Consider the following 16663-nt stretch of genomic DNA (forward strand, 5'->3'; position numbering starts at 1 on the left):
TTAATCCCCTTCACCTCTCTTGCCCAACCTTCCAAACTCCTCCCCTTTGGTGACCAGCAGTTTGCTCTCTGTACCTATGAGCCTATTTCTGCTTTGTTGTGTTTGTTCGATTTTTATATTCCACAATAACTGAAACCTTATGTCTTTCTCTGACTTCACTTACCGTAATACCTTCTGGGTCAACCCACATTGTCACAAATGGCAAGATTTCCTTCCTTATGTGGCTGAGTAGCATTCCATTATCTTTGTGCATTCCTCTGTTGATGGACATTTCAGTTGTTTCTATGTCTTGGCTACTCTAAATAACGCTGCAGTGAACATATGAGTTCACATATCTTTTCAAATTTTTGTTTTCTTCAGAAAAATACCTGGAAGTAGGTTGCTGGATTGCATTTGTTGTTGTTGTTTAGTTGCTAAGTCATGTCTGACTCTCTGACTCCATGTTCACCTGTCCACCTCTGTCCATGGGATTCTCCAGGCAAGAATACTGGAGTGGGTTGCCATTTCCTTCTCCAGGGGATATCATGACCCAGATTCTTTACTGCTGAGCCACCTGGGAAGTCCACTGGATTGTATAGTAGAATAATAACCTTGTCATGTAGAATATTCTTGGTTATAAGTTTTTTCCTTTCTTCACTTTGAATATATTCTCCATTCTGGCCTGTAAAGTTTCTGCTACAAAGTCAGCTGGCAGTCTTATGGAAGTTTCCTTGCATGTAATTAGTTTCTTTTCTCTTGCTTCTTATTTATTTTTGGGGGGGCCACTTCAGTTATAATGTGTCTTGCTGTGAACCTCTTGGGGTTCATCTTGTTTATTACAACTGACTCTATGCTTCTTAGACCTGGATGTGTTTCTTTCCCAGATAAGGAAAGTTTTTATCTTTTTTTTCTTCAAATAAGTTCTCTCTCTTTTCTCCTGGTGCCACTGTAATGCAAATGTTAGCATGTTTGATATTGCCTCAGAGGTCTTGTTAAACTGTCATCAATTTTTAAAAATTCTTTCTGTTCAGTTTTTGGTTATTTCCACTGCTCTGCCTTCCAGATCTCTGATCTATTCCTTTGTATCATCTAATCTACTGTTGATTCCTTCTATTGTTACTGTTTTCTTCAGCTCTATTTGGTTCTTCTTTATATTTTCTAATGCTTCGCTGAAAATCTCACTATGCTTATCAGTTCTTCCCCCCAGTCTGTATCTTTAAGGTCATTACCTTAACTCTGTATCAGGCAGACTGCATATGTCCACTTCATTTAATTTTTTTTCTAAAGTTACGTCTCATTCCTTCACTTGGAACACATTCCTCTGTCTCATTTTGCCCAATTTTGTGTTTATTTCTGTTGCATAAGTCAGCTCCTTTCCTGACCTTGGAGGTGACCCTATGTTGCCGATGTCCTGTGGGCCCAGCATGCTCCCTTCTGGCCACAGAGCTCTGTGCTCCAGGTTGTCCCTATGTGGGCTGTGTGTGCCCTTCTCTTGTGGCAAGACTGACTACTGTAGGTGTGCTGGCAGGTGGGGCTGGCCCCTGGCCCACTTGGTTTTGAGGCTGTGCCTTGTGCAATGAGCTGTACCCGAGGGTAGGCCTTCCACGTGATTGGATGTTTGACCCACACAGGCGCAGCGTTGCTGCTGGCCCACTGGTAGGTGGGGCCAGGCCCCTGGCACTAACAGGCTGTGAGAATTCCAAATGATGCCTGCCAATGCTGCTGTTATCATGACAGAGCAAGTTCTCCAAAGTGCCAGCATCTCCATGTCCAGGGGGAGTCCCAGCTGCCTCCTGCCTCCCTGGATCCAAGATCAGCAAGCAGGCCTGACCCAGAGTCCTTTCAAATTGACATCTACACTGGGTTATATACACCCTTTAAGAGAAAAGTCTGTTTCCTATAGCTCTCTGGCTCTTCTGAACATAAGCCCCACTGATTTTCAATGCCAGATGTTCTGGAGGCTTGTTTTCCTGGTGTAGGTGCCCCATGCTGGCAAGTCTGATGGGTGCAAACTCCTCACTCCTTGGGGAGGATCTTTGTAATTGTGATGTTCCTCCCGTTTCCTCACCAACCTCTGGGTGTGAGTCCTGACTGTACTGTATCTCTGTCCCTCCTACCTGACTCATGCCTCATGTTCTTACTTGTGGGAAATCTTTTCTGTTATTCTTCAGGTTGTTTTCACAGGTACTTGCTCTGTAAACAGCTGTAATTCTGGCATGTCCATGGGTACATTCAGGGTCTCTGTACTCTGCCATCTTGGTCGCCTCCCAAACCAAAGTACAGGTTCTTAATTAAGGATTTATGGTACATGAAGGAACCTGAATTTCATTTTGAAATCATGAGCTAAATAAGTTCACTGAAGTATCAGTTTTGGTTTTGCTTTATTAGAACAAGTCAAAGCTTTGTTAGAGTCACCCAATTGCAGATTCCAGTGTTAGATTATACACTATACTGTCTGTTTCAAAAGTAATCTACTTGTTCAGGCTGTCTTCTATTCTTGCAATGTCTATATTCCAAGGAATAACAAAATGCATGAAAGCACTGGTTATATTTGTCTACTAGTGAAAGAGGGATTATACTCAGCGCGAAGAAACACTGATTAAAGTGATCAGCCTGTCATACGTATTTTATACAAGGATAGGTGTGAAGCATGTTCATTCAGAGCCACCCTGCAATGAGCCAAACAGTACTCAATTGTTTGCCAACCCACCCAATACTTTGAGACAGTAAAACCTGCAAGTTCCTTTATTCACAGATACTTAAAAAAACATAACATAGAACTACATCCTAGTCTCATTAAGTATGTCTTTTATTGTGAATTTTCATTTTAGTGTTAATAAAATTAATTTTAATCAGGCAGCAACCTGTGAACTCTATTGTTAAGACACCTCAAATACTAAACTGATTCCTTAATAATCACGGCATCTGAAAAAAAAAAAAAAGCCTAACTGAAGAGCCTGACACCTAAGCAAAGTTAACTCAGAGGAACCTGCAGTTTACTGTTATGAGGGAACCCAAATTATCCTAACTCCAGGTAAAAACTAGGGACTGCAGAGACTAAAAAATAGTAGCAATTATTTCAGCACTGGGGTACACCCAAAGAATTAACCAGTGCTGACAAATGTCATTAATATAAAGGCAGAAACAAGCAAAGAAAGGAAAGAAAGCATATAAATCAGAGAGCTTTTCAAAAGTAAGCAGACTTCCTGGGATCCACCCCAGACTTGTCCTACTGGGACTGAGATTCAGACTGATATAAACATTTTCCCTTAAAATTTCCAGGTGATTTTACACACACCCAGGGATGAGGATCATTGGCATAAACACAAAGAAGGTTAAAGAGGAAGGGGTGGGGGCCAGGGGGTAGGAAGCAAATGACCTTCAGAAAATAGGCACTAATCATGTCCATTTCTGTGTTTAAAGCATCAGCTTTACCATTTAGACTGTGTTCATTAATTTCATAGTACCCTCTACTGGTCAGGAAAGGTATCTAAGATTCTTCAACTAAGGTACAGAAATCTCCAACTTCTGTTTACAATTAGCTGAGAGAACATGTTTAGAAACAAGTGAACCTTTATTATTTCTATATTTTCTCATAATTTAAGCGTAAAGTGGGGTGGCAAAGACTGTGCGGGCAAACAGTTTTACACTTGATCTCGACAGTCAGGAGTTTTTACTCTACAATATTCAGTAGCATCCCTGGCCTCCAAGCACCAGATGCCAGCTGGAAACCCTTCCCCGGAGTGCTAACGACCTAGACCTTCCATCGATGTTCAATGACCCGCCCCCACCTCCCAGAGCGGAGGGGAACACTGCCTTCAGTCATAAATCAGTGACTCACACAATAAAAATGTTCCTGAGAAATAGATAATCTTTAATTTCTGTAAACTAGGTTCATAAAAAATACCTTATTAAGAACAAACCACCATAGGGAAGATTTCTTTTTAAACAAACTATCACGGAATTTGTTCATGGATAGCATGTGTATGTACATGAATGATCTTATGTTTGTAAACATCTTGTGATACATAAATCTATGCAATACTATAGTTTAAAACTGACATCTCCTGGTTAAGTTTTCAGTTTAAACATAAGACCAAAATAAAAAACCTGAAAGAATCAAAGAATATACCTATAATTCTAATGTAGCATCAACAAACCAAGCATTATTCTTTTGAGTATTAATGGACTATATTGAAACAAGGTAAAATCTAATAGTCTTGTTCTGTCCTTACTTTGAAATGTTGCCCCTGAAATCAATTATAGGTGTTTATTCTGAAAGATGCAACTATAAAGGTTGCAGGCTCAAAACTACTCAAAATTAAATTTATGGAATAACTAGAAAATAGGCTGATTTGGAACCTGTGCATAGTTTTATAATACATAATTAGTAACATTTCTTTAAAGACCTAGAAAGCTGTTGTTTTCATATAAATAAGTTTTAAAACCAACTCCCTTGAGTGCTTTCAATTATCACATAAAGCAATGACCCAAATAATTTCAAATGATCACAGATGTTTAGGCAACACTTCTCATGTGTTAGTACTTTTAATATTGTGCACATCGAATTATAGGAAAAAGACAACTATAAACAAGACGCAGCCCCTCCACTTCCATGAACAGCACACGGCATTACAGTAAGCCAAGTTTATATTCAACCATCAAATGCGGTTCTCCCATTAGTTCACTTTGTGATGGGTCTGAAAAGAAACAAAAATAAACATGTTAAAGGGTCTCAAAAAAAGATAAATTCTCTGATTCCACTCACACGAAAATTTAAATTAGGCAAAACAAATATAAAGTGACAGAAAGTATATGGCTGGCTGCCTGAGGCCAAGGGTGGAGGAGCTGACTGCAAAAGGACCAAGGAAACTTTTGAGGGATGATGAAAACATTTTATATCTTGATTGAGGAGACAGTTCCACAGCTGCACACATTTACTAAAATTAACAGACTGGACACTGTAAAACAGATGCATTCCACTGTATATTGACTATACCTCAGTTCAGTTGATTTTAAAAGAAAATATAGATTGAAAAAATTCTCATGTTTCAAAGTTCTTAAATTTCCCAGTGGCTTCCAAGTTGAGTCTAGGAACAATCGCTAAGAGATTAAGCAATCCTTAATGCCATCTACAATTTCATTTCTATCATTCTGTGCTCTGTTGCAAACACATATACACACAAACTAGAATCCTAGAGTAAAAAAACCTTAGGAATCTTCTCTCGTCTGTACTGATGAGTCAGACAAAAGTTTTACTTTAACTTTGATAATGCACCTAAGAAAAAATGAATACCAACAGCAAGCTTCCTACAAACAGCGCGTTTTCTTTTTTGCCCTCTACTCCTCCACACAGAACAAGAAACAGAACAGATACCCAATGAATTAAACTGTAAAATCAGTTTGTTAAATAATCATTAAAATAATGATTATCAAGAATAACAAATCGATTTGGATATTTCCTCACTGGACCTCCTGAGACTGGAGATGACTGTGTCATTATCAGTTCAGGAATCCTGACTCTGGCCACTTGTCACACAACATAGTAGCCTCAACAACAGCTGATACTGTTGTAATTATTAATAAATGGTTAGATATACAAGAGTTTGCTACAATTATTAACAGAGTAGAGGACTATGTATACAAGGGGCATCCAAAACCCAAAGGTATGTTTACACAGGAGTACGAAGAATAAAGGTGTCCGCTGAAGCAGTGCTTCGTGTTAATGAGAGAGAAGCATGCACCCCTCAACACAGGTGCTGATGCAGCATTCCTCCTGTGAGCTACACACACTATGAAACCAACTGTGTTAAAAGATCAATACTAAGCAATGACAAGTATCTTCTTTTTATATGGAAAGTCTAGAAGGACATCCACTAACTAAAAGCAGCAGCCAAATAGGGAAGGAAGGAGATGGGTTGGGGGTAATTAATCATGGAGAACGTGAGTCTCGGCTGTAATGTTCTCAATTTTTAGAGAATATCCTCATTTACATAATGCCAACCTTCCTTGAAACTGCTTGTCTAAGCTTTTTGATTTGATAAAACACTTGCCCTAGAAGACAGCACACCCTGTGCTGGTGAGCAAGCCCCAGCCCGTGGAGGGTCCTCCCAGGCAGGAATAGACACCTTGGTCAGCTTCAGTTTCCTCATCTTCAAGTGACAGGAAGAGAGTAAACAGAAGACCACATCCAGCATTAGGAAAAAGTCTCACATTGTCTTCCCTTCCTTATAATAAAGCATGCAGATTTTTGTTGGCCAAGCACTTCTCTGATGAGCAAGCAAGCAAAACCTTTATCACCTCCAACACTTTAAAAAAACATATGGATTTTCATCCCAGTTTAATAGTCTTCACATTGGACTTAGATTAACACAGTACTCCCTCACTGTAGACTTTAAAATTCCTTCTGTATCAAAGATGATGAGGAGAAAGTGGTGAGCCAGAGCTTTTCTCACTCAGCACAAACCAGGCACCTTAGGAGGCCCTGGGGACACAAGAGTGAACAAGACAAAGTCCCCAACTCTCCTGGGGCCTGTATTTAAGTTGGGAAAACAATTAAGAAACAAGAAAATACCAGAAGAGTGATATGCAAAGAATTAAAGTGAGGTGACAAGGTGACTGGGAGCACGTTAGACTGCGCAGTCAAGGAAGGCCTCTGTGAAGGGGTGGCGTTTAAACTGGGACTTGAGAAGTGAGGGGAAAGTATTCAAAGCAGAAGGAACAGCTAAGGCAAGGCCTAGCTGTTCACCTTACTTGTTTTAAATGAGGACTAAATGTAAAAGCTTAAGAATCCGAGGTTTCCTGCACTCAAAAAATGCCCTCACAGAAGAGGCTCATGAGACTTCTGCTGTGTCCACAGCACTTCTTACCAAACATCGGCAGCCAAGCAAAACTAGTATAATCCCGCTTCATTATTCTATTTTTCCTGAACTGCTGGGGCACAATGAGCACAGGCGATACTGGACAGAACTGTATTTGCTCTCTTTCCTCAGAACCAGAAAAAAACAGGATGCTACATGTTCTTAATTAAAAGTCATTGACCTCAAACATAATACAATCATCCAGAGAAACTTGTTAAACTTTTTTTTCTTTAGTATTCGCCATCTACAGAAACACATCTAGGAGGACAAGGAGGGTATTTTTTAAGAAAACTTTCATTTTTTTCTAGATGTTTTTAAAGCTAGTTATATCCCACAAATATTTTGAATACTGCAACAACATTCCTTGTTTAAGCTGCCCTAAGAATATCATACCGGATTCACACATCAGACTTTATCCTCAGGACATGAAATCAATGACTGTCAATGGTTGCCTGAAAGGACTATAATCTCAGAACGCCACAGACATCTTTCACTTTTAAAACCAGTTAAAGAACAGTTATTACCATTAAATTTTATCTTATTTCAGTGAATAAACACAAGTAAATTTAATCAACTATAGCTACATGATGACAAAGACACTGTAGGTTTCATTTGCTGCTGTTGCCTTGTACATTACTGGGGCTCCTGAAAAAGGTGTGGAATGACACTTACCATTAAGAATATCTTCAAATCCAATAGTCTCATCATTACCCCTCAAAATATCCAGTGAAAGGTTTGAGCTTGGAAGAAATGGAAGACGCTGAACCTTCAGGAAAAGTATAAAAGAGCAAACTTAGAAATAGTAGAGAGGAAAAAACATACATGATCACATTTCAGTGTCTTCATTATTTGCAAAATTCACAAACTAAATAAAATATCTATTAAACTAAGGGGGGAGGAGAGGAATGATAAGTCCATATTTTAGACCCAAATTTTTAATTCTTCATAACCTTATTCAAAATATAGACACTGAAATTGAAAGCTTTTACTAATACTTAATCATCCCATCAGGTCCACACACTATTTGGGACCTTTGCATCTGTCCAGGAAAACCAAAGCATACCATGTGATGAAACACAACATTCTCGAGTCTAACATCATGCTTTGTTTCTAAAAAACACGGGACAATCAAATTCTTGAAGAAATTCTGAAGAAATGCACTGACAGTATTACTTCACTTACTAAACTGATTATTCATTTTGTATGTTGTTCTGTAATGCTCATAGCACAAATACAAGTCATGACCCTTTAAAACAGTAGTGATAACTAGAGATCAAGATCAAAGTCATCTGTGGGCTTTTAAAAACTACAGTGCCACTCTGAACTAGTGCTATCTACATTTTCCAGTTACTAAATACATATATTGCAGACTGGGGTTCCCTTGCAGCTCAGCTGGTAAAGAATCCGCCTGCAATGCGGGAGACCTGTGTTCAATCCCTGGGTTGGGAAGATGTCCTGGAGAAGGGAAAGGCTACCCACTCCGATATTCTGGCCTCTAGAGTTCCATGGTCTGTATAGCCCATGGGGGTCACAAAGAGTCGGACATGACTGGATAACTTTCACTCATACTGCAGACCAGTACCTAAGTATAGTGCAGAAAGCATGGGCTATAGAGTCAGAGGTTCAAACTCTGCTTTCAGTACTCACCAACCCAACAGCCTTGCCTAGTTACCTGATCTGTCTCACCCTGGTTCAGTACCTGTGACACAGGACAGCAGCACCTTTCCCTCACACCTGCAGCACAGTGTGCTGTAAAGTATGGCAGTCACTGGCACATAGTTGGCTATAAAGTATGGCAGTCATTAGCACTTACTCAACAAACTTTAATGCAGCCAAACCAAATTTTCCATTTTTCTGTTGTTAGCTATCCAGCAGTCACCGAAATCAATGCAGTGTGGTATGACAGAATCTAGAGCACAGATGGGGGACAGTTCTTAAACACCTGAAGGACATTTTCTTCCTGAGCAACATGTGTATTCAGCGATATATAAACTGCCCACTAGACACCTCCACTTGGATATTCCTAGAGGCATCACAAATTCAAAGTAATTCCCCAAAAGGAGAGAAATATAAAAGTGGATGCCTGTAAATATCCAGACACTGAGCCTCTAATCAAAGGGGTTTCCCATTTCAAAGCTGCTTTTCTCTATGAAGTAGGAATGGAGGTCATATCCTAACAGAGGGAAAGTAGAAGAGGCTGCAGGCAAGAAGAGAAGGTGAGGTTTGTACAGCTTTTACCAGATAGAAGACTCCTCCCAATCAATTCAGCACACAAATGGGATGCATGCAAACTAACACCTGGAAACCCACCTGCTGCACTGCCTTGAATTCCATCTGCAGTTTTAGTGGTGCAAAAAGACCCTGGATGTTTCTCAATGTGGAGAAGTTCATCTTATCTTGGTTGAGCTGGAACTACAAAGACAACACATAATTTTAAATGTGACATTCTGCTTTCAAAACAGTAACCACTGACATCCATGTGACACACACATACACAGAACCTTTAGGTGGTCTTCAGCACATCTATACATGTCCTACCTTTGGGAGTGACCTTTCTCCACCTATTTAACTGACTAATATGGTCTAAAACTGTTCAAATGTCCCCTCTTCTAGAAAGCCTCCCATAGGTTGGCTGCTTCATCTGTGGTCCTCTACAATGCTTCAGGTAGTCCCAATCCACTGCTTATCTTCCCATTAAATTTTCAGCCCCTAAAGGATGGGGATGATGTCACATCCATCTGTGTTATGTCCTGTGCCTAGCAGTAATTGGAGATGAAGGGCCTGAAAGAAAGATCCAAGGCTGGAGGGACGGGCTTGGATATCAACAGCAAAAATGGCAGGGGAAAAATATAAAAGAAAAAAAAAGATCACCAAGTGAGGAAATATTATGAGAGGAATGGAGAGGTGGACCAACCTCTAGAAATGTCCATAAAAAAGACAAAGGTATAGAAAGGGAGCTTTAGTGAACCAAAGCCTATTCCATAGGATATTGAAAACAAGGCTTCATGTTCTTTATAGTCAAATGCTCAACACCAGAATTGTTTTAATCAGGTATTACTAACATCATTTTTCTACCAGAGGGTAAAAATAAAAACACAGGTAACATACTTACATTTTTTTCTGATAATTCAAGAGGATGACTGGGTAGAAGTTCATTTTTCACACAAGAGAAACTGAAAATAAACATTTAAAAGGGAGGTTACAGATCACTCAATACCTAGAGCTCACAATTATCTATCAGTGCTGTCATACAATGAAATGGCACAGGGAGCTTGAGGGGGATGAACAAACTATTCTGTATGCTGACTATGGTGGTGACTGTGGGAATTAATACATATATAATTCACAGAACTACACTAAGAGGGAAAAAAATCAAGCATTCTATATATTGTTGTAAATATATCTATTATAGATCCTGGAGGTCAAGAACTCAATAAACTGGGGAGAACCCTCCAAAAAGTGGTGCTCAGTGACGCTCTGTATCTGGAGAAATTTAATAGTGTGTGTACTACTATTACTCTGATGATGTGATTCTTTTATTACATAAAGTATCTACATCTCTCCTGTTCATATCTAATGCATATTCAGTAGTTAATATATTTTTGATAAATACATACTGAAAAACGTGTTTGAGATTTACCAACTACCTACTATATGCGAAGTACTACATTAGGTGATACATAGATAGAACTGGGCCACGGGTCTCTATCATTCTCTCTACATAAACATCACCATCTTATTCTCCAAACCAGGATTTAAGAGCTGAAAGAAACCTTAGAAATCCTGCAACATCAGTATTTATCGAATACTGTCTTTGTACAAAGCATTACCCATAAGTGGAATTTGAAAATGGTCCTGTTCATGGTAATCTTACAATCTGAGAAGAAAAAGGAGCATTTTGTGTATGTGTAGTGGGAGTGGGGGGAACGGACCAAAACCCAAAACCAAATCATCAGGACTCGGTTACTGGCTTATGAATTTGATTATACTATAAATCAAATTATATCTCCAATTCCAAAGGCAATATACTGCATCTTTCACTACAAAATGGAAAGACAACAATGAGGCATTATGTCAGCTTCCAGAGACCAATATTAAAATGACATTCTATGACTAAATACCTTCCAAGTAAATATAAAATTCAAAACACAGTATGTACACAGTGGGGAGGATATTTGACTAAACAGAAAAAACCATCTGCCAAGAAAAAGGACCAGTACCAGAAAATGAGACCTAAACATATAAAAACGTAAAGGAAAACATAAAGGGAAGCGGTATAACTGTGCTATAACTAGAAATGAAAAACAAGAGCAGCTAATACTTACTTACTGCTTACTAATGTCACATATTGGTCTAAGTATTTTCCAGAGATTAGCTCATTTATTCTTCAAAATAAGACAGATGCTATTACTAGCCTTATTTCATAGGTGAGGGCAATGAGACACAGAACAGTTAAGTTAATCTGCCCATGGACACACATCTAGTAAACAGCAGTGTCATGACCAAAACCCAGAGCCCATGATCTTTACTGCTATGTTCTAGCATCTCCCAAAGAAAAGTGAACTACTCCCAATTTACCTTAGTTAATAAGATGAAGAACAAAGGGCTCTCCAAGTTATCAGAAGCAAAAAGAGGAATCCCACCAAATCGTGCTGCCAGGTAATCTCTCCTAGGAGGACACACTTTCTTGGGAACCTGGTATTCTGGTAAAATGCTTCTTCCACTATAGAAACATTCATGCTTCCTCTCCTCCCTCCCTTTAGTCTAAAGTATACTACTTGCTATCTTATAAACTAAATACCTATTTATGGCTTGTCAAAATATTTAAAGAATATTGCAAAAAATAATTCACTTATAACAAAGTCACAACTCCCCTACATACCCTTTTCGAAGAAGATCATGACTTTCAAAAGGTCCACTTGCCGACAGCTCAGTAACTGGAATACTGTCCTTTAGCTGAGATCCAAGTCCTCTGGCATTCTACAACACAAATAAAAGACACTATTATAGGTGGGGGGGGGGGGGTTCATGTTTGGGACTCATGTACCCCCATGGTGGATTCATGTCAATGTATGGCAAACCCAATACAGTGCTGTAGAGTAAAATAAAGTAAAAATAAAAATTAAAAAAAAATAAAATAAAAAAACAACACTATTATATATTTTAAAAATGTTAACAACTCACACTGAACCTCTATGTAAAAATACTGTTTAAGCATCTGAGAAAAGATAAGGTCTCTGCCCTCTAAGGCTATAGTCTAGGTCATTACTATGAGCCTCAGTATCACGTAGAGGGATGCACAAGGTTCAGTGAATAATCTGGAATTTGGGGCAGGAAGGATTCCTGAGCTGAGTGCTCTGAGACTGAAAGGCACTCCAGGAAAACAAGAACATGGGTAAAGGTATAAAAATATAAATGAACAAGCCACAAGTAGTTTGAGATGATCGGCTAACTATATGTCTGAGTAGGGCAGAAAGAAAGGCTGGTGAAAAGAAAAAATGAAAAGGCTTAAATATGCAAAGAAATTAAGATTTTGTTCTAAATTTGAGCACCTGATCATGATCAGATTTACTTTCACTGGGAAGATCCTTTCTTTACGTTGGAATGATGAGCACAGAATGAAAAAAGTTGAGGACAGAATCCTGGGAATACCATTCCTTAAGGACAAAGAACAAGGAAAATGGAATTAAGAATGGACAGAAGAGCTAGAAGAGAGTGGTCACAGAAGCTAAGGAAAAAAGGGAATCTCAGAAAGCGTTTGGTTCCCTTAAGAGGGTGCTACCTGTGAAAAATAAACGCACCTAAATAAAAAGAAACAAAACGCTAAGATTTACAATATATGTGGTACTTTTATATTGCCACCCTACTCATTTACACTATAATTTAGTCACCAAATATTTATATCTACTATGTGGCAGGTACTCTACTAGATGCTGAAGATACATATCTGGCGTCTAGGGCTTAGTCTAATGAAGAGAGAATAAACATGCATAATAAAAATGTAACAAACGTTACAACAGGTAAAACACAAGATGCTGAATTTAAACTAGCACAGAGTCAGACATGACTGCAGTGACTTAGCAGCAGCAGCAGCGCTAAATACATCCTTGCAATCCTGAAGAAAAATGTCAAAAAGCTACAAGCAGTTTGGCGTTCAGTCTATACTCTCCTAGGAGAAACTACTCTGAGAAATTAGCTTTTTAAATTGCTGTTTTACTTCGATTCGTGCATTTCACTACGGTCAGGTACTGTAGTTTGTCCAGGGTTTCTCCAATCTACTAATCGCGTCCAGGCTCTCACACCTGGATAACTTTAAGAGCACTCTACTGGGTCTTGCTGCCCGTAGACTCCTCCATTTTCCAGTTCTACACAGCAAAGTCTGCTTGACATGCAATCTCCTCCAACAATGCTGGGAGAAAACCAAAAAACAAACAAACAAAAAATCTTTCACTCACTTGTCAATGCCTTGTCTGAAAAACAATGTCCAAGGCCCAAAACCTGGAACTCAACAACCTGCACAACAGGTTTCAACTCCCCTGAACAGAAGTCACGGTCAATTAAGAAAAGAAGCTGGAATCTAGTATCCGTCACTAACCTAACAGGTGCCTGTGATGAAGGAACGGAACCTTTCCGGCCCTGCCTACTCATCCTTCCAGGTATCTAAACTCCTTATAGGACTAGAGGTGTATGACTGTACCTTCCCAAATGTTATTTCCTACATGCACAGTTCCCCTCCTCCCAGACTGCTTTATTGTAAAGTGACACAAGAAAAGTCTCTCCTAGGCACAAAGAAAAGGGGGATTGTGATCTCTGGGTTCTACCTGTTATCACTTTGCCAATTACCTTCTGTAAAATATCGCAATCAGTACATGATGTTTCTAAGAAAGTAGCAGAGGGGAGCAAATCTATGAAAAGTTAACACTAGTTATTTCAGAGTGTCTTTAAAAATTTTATTTAGCTGTGCCAGCTCTTAGTTGCAGCATATGGGATCTAGTTCCCTGACCAGGGATGGAAGAACCCCCAGCCCCTACATGGGTAACACCACGAGTCTTAGCCACTGGACCACCAGGGAAGTCCCTCTGAGTGTTTATAAAACCTCTTTTCTATGTTCAACAGTATTCACCAACAGAAGTAAGTGTTAGTTGCTCAGTCATGCCCAACTCTTTGGGACCCCATGGACTGCAGCCCACCAGGATCCTGTGTCCATGAGATTTTCTAGGCAAGGATACTGGAGTGGGTTGTCATTCCCTTTTCCAGGGATGTTCCCGACCCAGGGATCGAACCCGGGTCTCCTGCACGGCAAGCAGATTCTTTACGATTGAGCTACAAGAGAACCCATTCACCAACAGAAAGAAGCTTTCTAGATTTGGACTGGTAGTAAGAGTCACGGGCAATGACGATTCAGGAAATCTCTCCCAAATATCAAACTTTTTTAAGTTAAGAGGAAAAAAAGAGAAGGGGGGGAGGAGGAGGACTCCACTAACAACGCTAACATACGGGGAGTAACAAGTATCTAATTTTACCCCCTCCAACGCCTGGCATGCTACAAACTCGCCAAAACGTTGGCAAAGTAAAAGCAGAGTGATGGAAAGCCGACCCATAGTTGTGGGTTTGTCATCCAGGCGGTTCCGAGGGTCGAGGGGCGGGTGAGAAGTTTGCTGGACGCGACTCCCAAGGGTTCGCCCCTCGGAGGAGGGCTAACGGGCGGTGCCCCCACCCCAAGACCGCCGCAACTTTCGGGTTTGCCCTTGCCAGCTCGGCGCCGACTCCAGGAAGAGACTCAGGTCGGGGTCGGCTGGGGGATCTAGGGGGTGGGAAGAGAGAAGAGGAGGTGAGAGAGGAGGAAGCCGAGGCGCGGCTCCCGGTACCAGCGCCGGAGCCCAGCCCGGACAGCCACGAGTACCCCTGAACCCCGTGACTCAACAGATCATGGCGGGAGAGGCGGGCTTCCTCCTCCTCCCGCCGCTGCCGTGGGGACGGGCAGGAAGGCGGCGGGTTACTCGTGCGGCCACCGACCCGAGCCCGCGGGCCACTCGGGTCGCTCGGGGTCGGGAGCGGGGGGGGGTCTCACTTACCATCTTCGACTCGCTCGGCGTACAGACGCTCTCCCCTTGACGGTCAACCGGTCCCGCCGCTCACTTCCGTTTCCGGGCTGCCCCCCCCACATCCGCCGGAAGTGCGTCCGTCCGGGCAAAGGAAGGAAGGAGGGCGCGGGGCGCCTGGAGGGAGCCGCGCGGGGCCGGGGCTCCCACGCTTGAGGTCCCGAGGGACCTGGGGCCAAGGGCGCTGTGAGGGATGTGGGCTGGCGGAGGGCGGGGAGCGGGGGCTCGGGCCTCTGCTCTCTTCGTCAGCAACCCCGACCGCCGGGGGAGGGGCAGTGCCAGGTGCGTCGCCCCGTCAGTACAAAATCTCTGAGGTAAAAATGACATGTTTTTTTCATAAGGATAAGCAAGGCCCAGGTGGGATGAGTGATTAGTCTGCACCAAACCTGGAACCCAAAGGTTTTCCCAATTTCTTTTGCTTTTTTAAAATTTAAATCACGTATCGACGGCGTCCTGTGTTTAGAACCCTGGGCCGAGGCTGGAAATAGAGAAATGAACCGGCTGGTTGTGGGTCCTCGCTACAGCAGTAGAGGAGCTTTTGGCGGTGGCCAGGGTGACAGCTAAGCTAATTGAGGGCTTTTATTTGGGCTTCCCTGGTAGCTCAGCTTTTAAAAATTCGCCTGCAATGCAGGAGACCCCGGTTCAGTTTCTGGGTCGGGAAGATCTGCTGGAGAAGAGAGAGGCTACCCACTCCAGTGTTCTTGGGTTTCCCTTGTGGCAAGTGGAAGAAAGAGCAGACACCACTGGATCAGCTTTTGAGGACAGTGGCATCTGTGAGAAAGCTAGGTTTCAGCCAGCGCTAAGATGTGCAGATAACTTGGAGCAGAGTAAAATGTACCAGGAAGTCTTGGTTGCATGTTTTCAGGGCCACAGTAGCAGAGGAGTACCTGAGTAGAGATGTCAGTTTCTCTCCTTTCTGCCCGCATGCAGCCTATACACACTTTACCATAATCTCTGGCACTCAGACTGTTCCCCACAGACTCCTACAGTTGGGGGCCATGTCTTACAAAGTGTCCTATCTGCATTGTAGAAAGCACCCACTAATGTTTATTAAATGAAAAGTGGAGGGGAGGAACGCATAAATGGATACTTGTGCCTCAGAGGTAAGACGGACTAATATGGTTGGGAAGTAGGCTGAAAGTAGGTTTGGAGAAGTTTCCAGAATCACCCTTGTGCACCTGGAGCCCAACCTGAAAGCTCAGCACTATAAGCCAAGACCGTAAATCCTTGTCTGGTTCCAATTATGCCCCTTCCCTCAGGACTGGACTCAACAAAAACTGCCATCCTACCACAGTCTCTACAATTCTACTATCAGCTGACATCAGGAGCCACAGTGTGTGTGTGTATGTGTGTGTTGTGCCCAGCCTTCTCATTGCCTCCAGCTGCAAATTCTGGCTGGGCCTGCTTAGCCTTTCTCCCTCCCAGCCTCTCAAGACACTTCTCAGCCAGGTGGATTCTTTTGAGCTTTGAATTCAGAATGGGGGGATTTGGAGAGAGGCTGGTGCAAGGCTTGGTGCCGTAGCGATGTTTTCCCTCAGCATTTAAGGTAGAAGAGTGAGCTCTTCGTTGTCTGAGAGAGAAGGAGGGAAAGCAATTCATGGAAAAAGTTAATAAAACATATTCTCTCCAAGGTAGGTAAAACTTCAGTTCAGTCGTTCAGTTGTGTCGAACTCTTTGCGACCCCATGGACCACAGCACACCAGGTCTCCCTGTCCATCAGCA

At 41.7% G+C, this 16663-nt stretch overlaps 1 protein-coding gene across 2 annotated transcripts; it reads right to left on the reverse strand.

Moving 5' to 3' along the window:
- Positions 1-3832: 3832 nt before the first annotated feature.
- On the reverse strand, positions 3833-14996 carry POMP (proteasome maturation protein). Of its 2 annotated transcripts, XM_052650095.1 has the most exons (7): positions 14915-14975; positions 14437-14643; positions 11722-11819; positions 9952-10012; positions 9150-9251; positions 7512-7605; positions 3833-4679 (listed from the first exon to the last, which is right to left on the reverse strand). In XM_052650095.1, exons 2-7 carry the CDS (start codon positions 14455-14457, stop codon positions 4612-4614), a joined length of 444 nt encoding a protein of 147 aa, XP_052506055.1. In that variant the 5' UTR covers positions 14458-14643; positions 14915-14975; the 3' UTR covers positions 3833-4611. The 2 variants fall into 2 exon arrangements, with proteins under 2 accessions (XP_052506055.1, XP_052506056.1); XM_052650096.1 differs by lacking the exon at positions 14437-14643 and having other exon boundaries at positions 14915-14996.
- Between the last annotated feature and the right edge of the window lie 1667 nt (positions 14997-16663).

Source organism: Budorcas taxicolor, chromosome 12 (genome assembly GCF_023091745.1).
Source record: "Budorcas taxicolor isolate Tak-1 chromosome 12, Takin1.1, whole genome shotgun sequence".
Lineage (NCBI taxonomy): Eukaryota > Metazoa > Chordata > Mammalia > Artiodactyla > Bovidae > Budorcas > Budorcas taxicolor.

Bases quoted from the DNA above. Each gene is read 5' to 3' on its own strand.
- POMP (XM_052650095.1), bottom strand. From the start codon at position 14,457: ATGACAAACCCACAACTATGG. The intron at 7,606-9,149 runs GTGGGTTTCCAG...CTTTTCCTGAAG, and splicing joins AATTCAAGGCAGTGCAGCAG to GTTCAGCGTCTTCCATTTCT. The intron at 4,680-7,511 runs GTAAGTGTCATT...GTTTCTTTTCAG, and splicing joins ATTTGAAGATATTCTTAATG to ACCCATCACAAAGTGAACTA.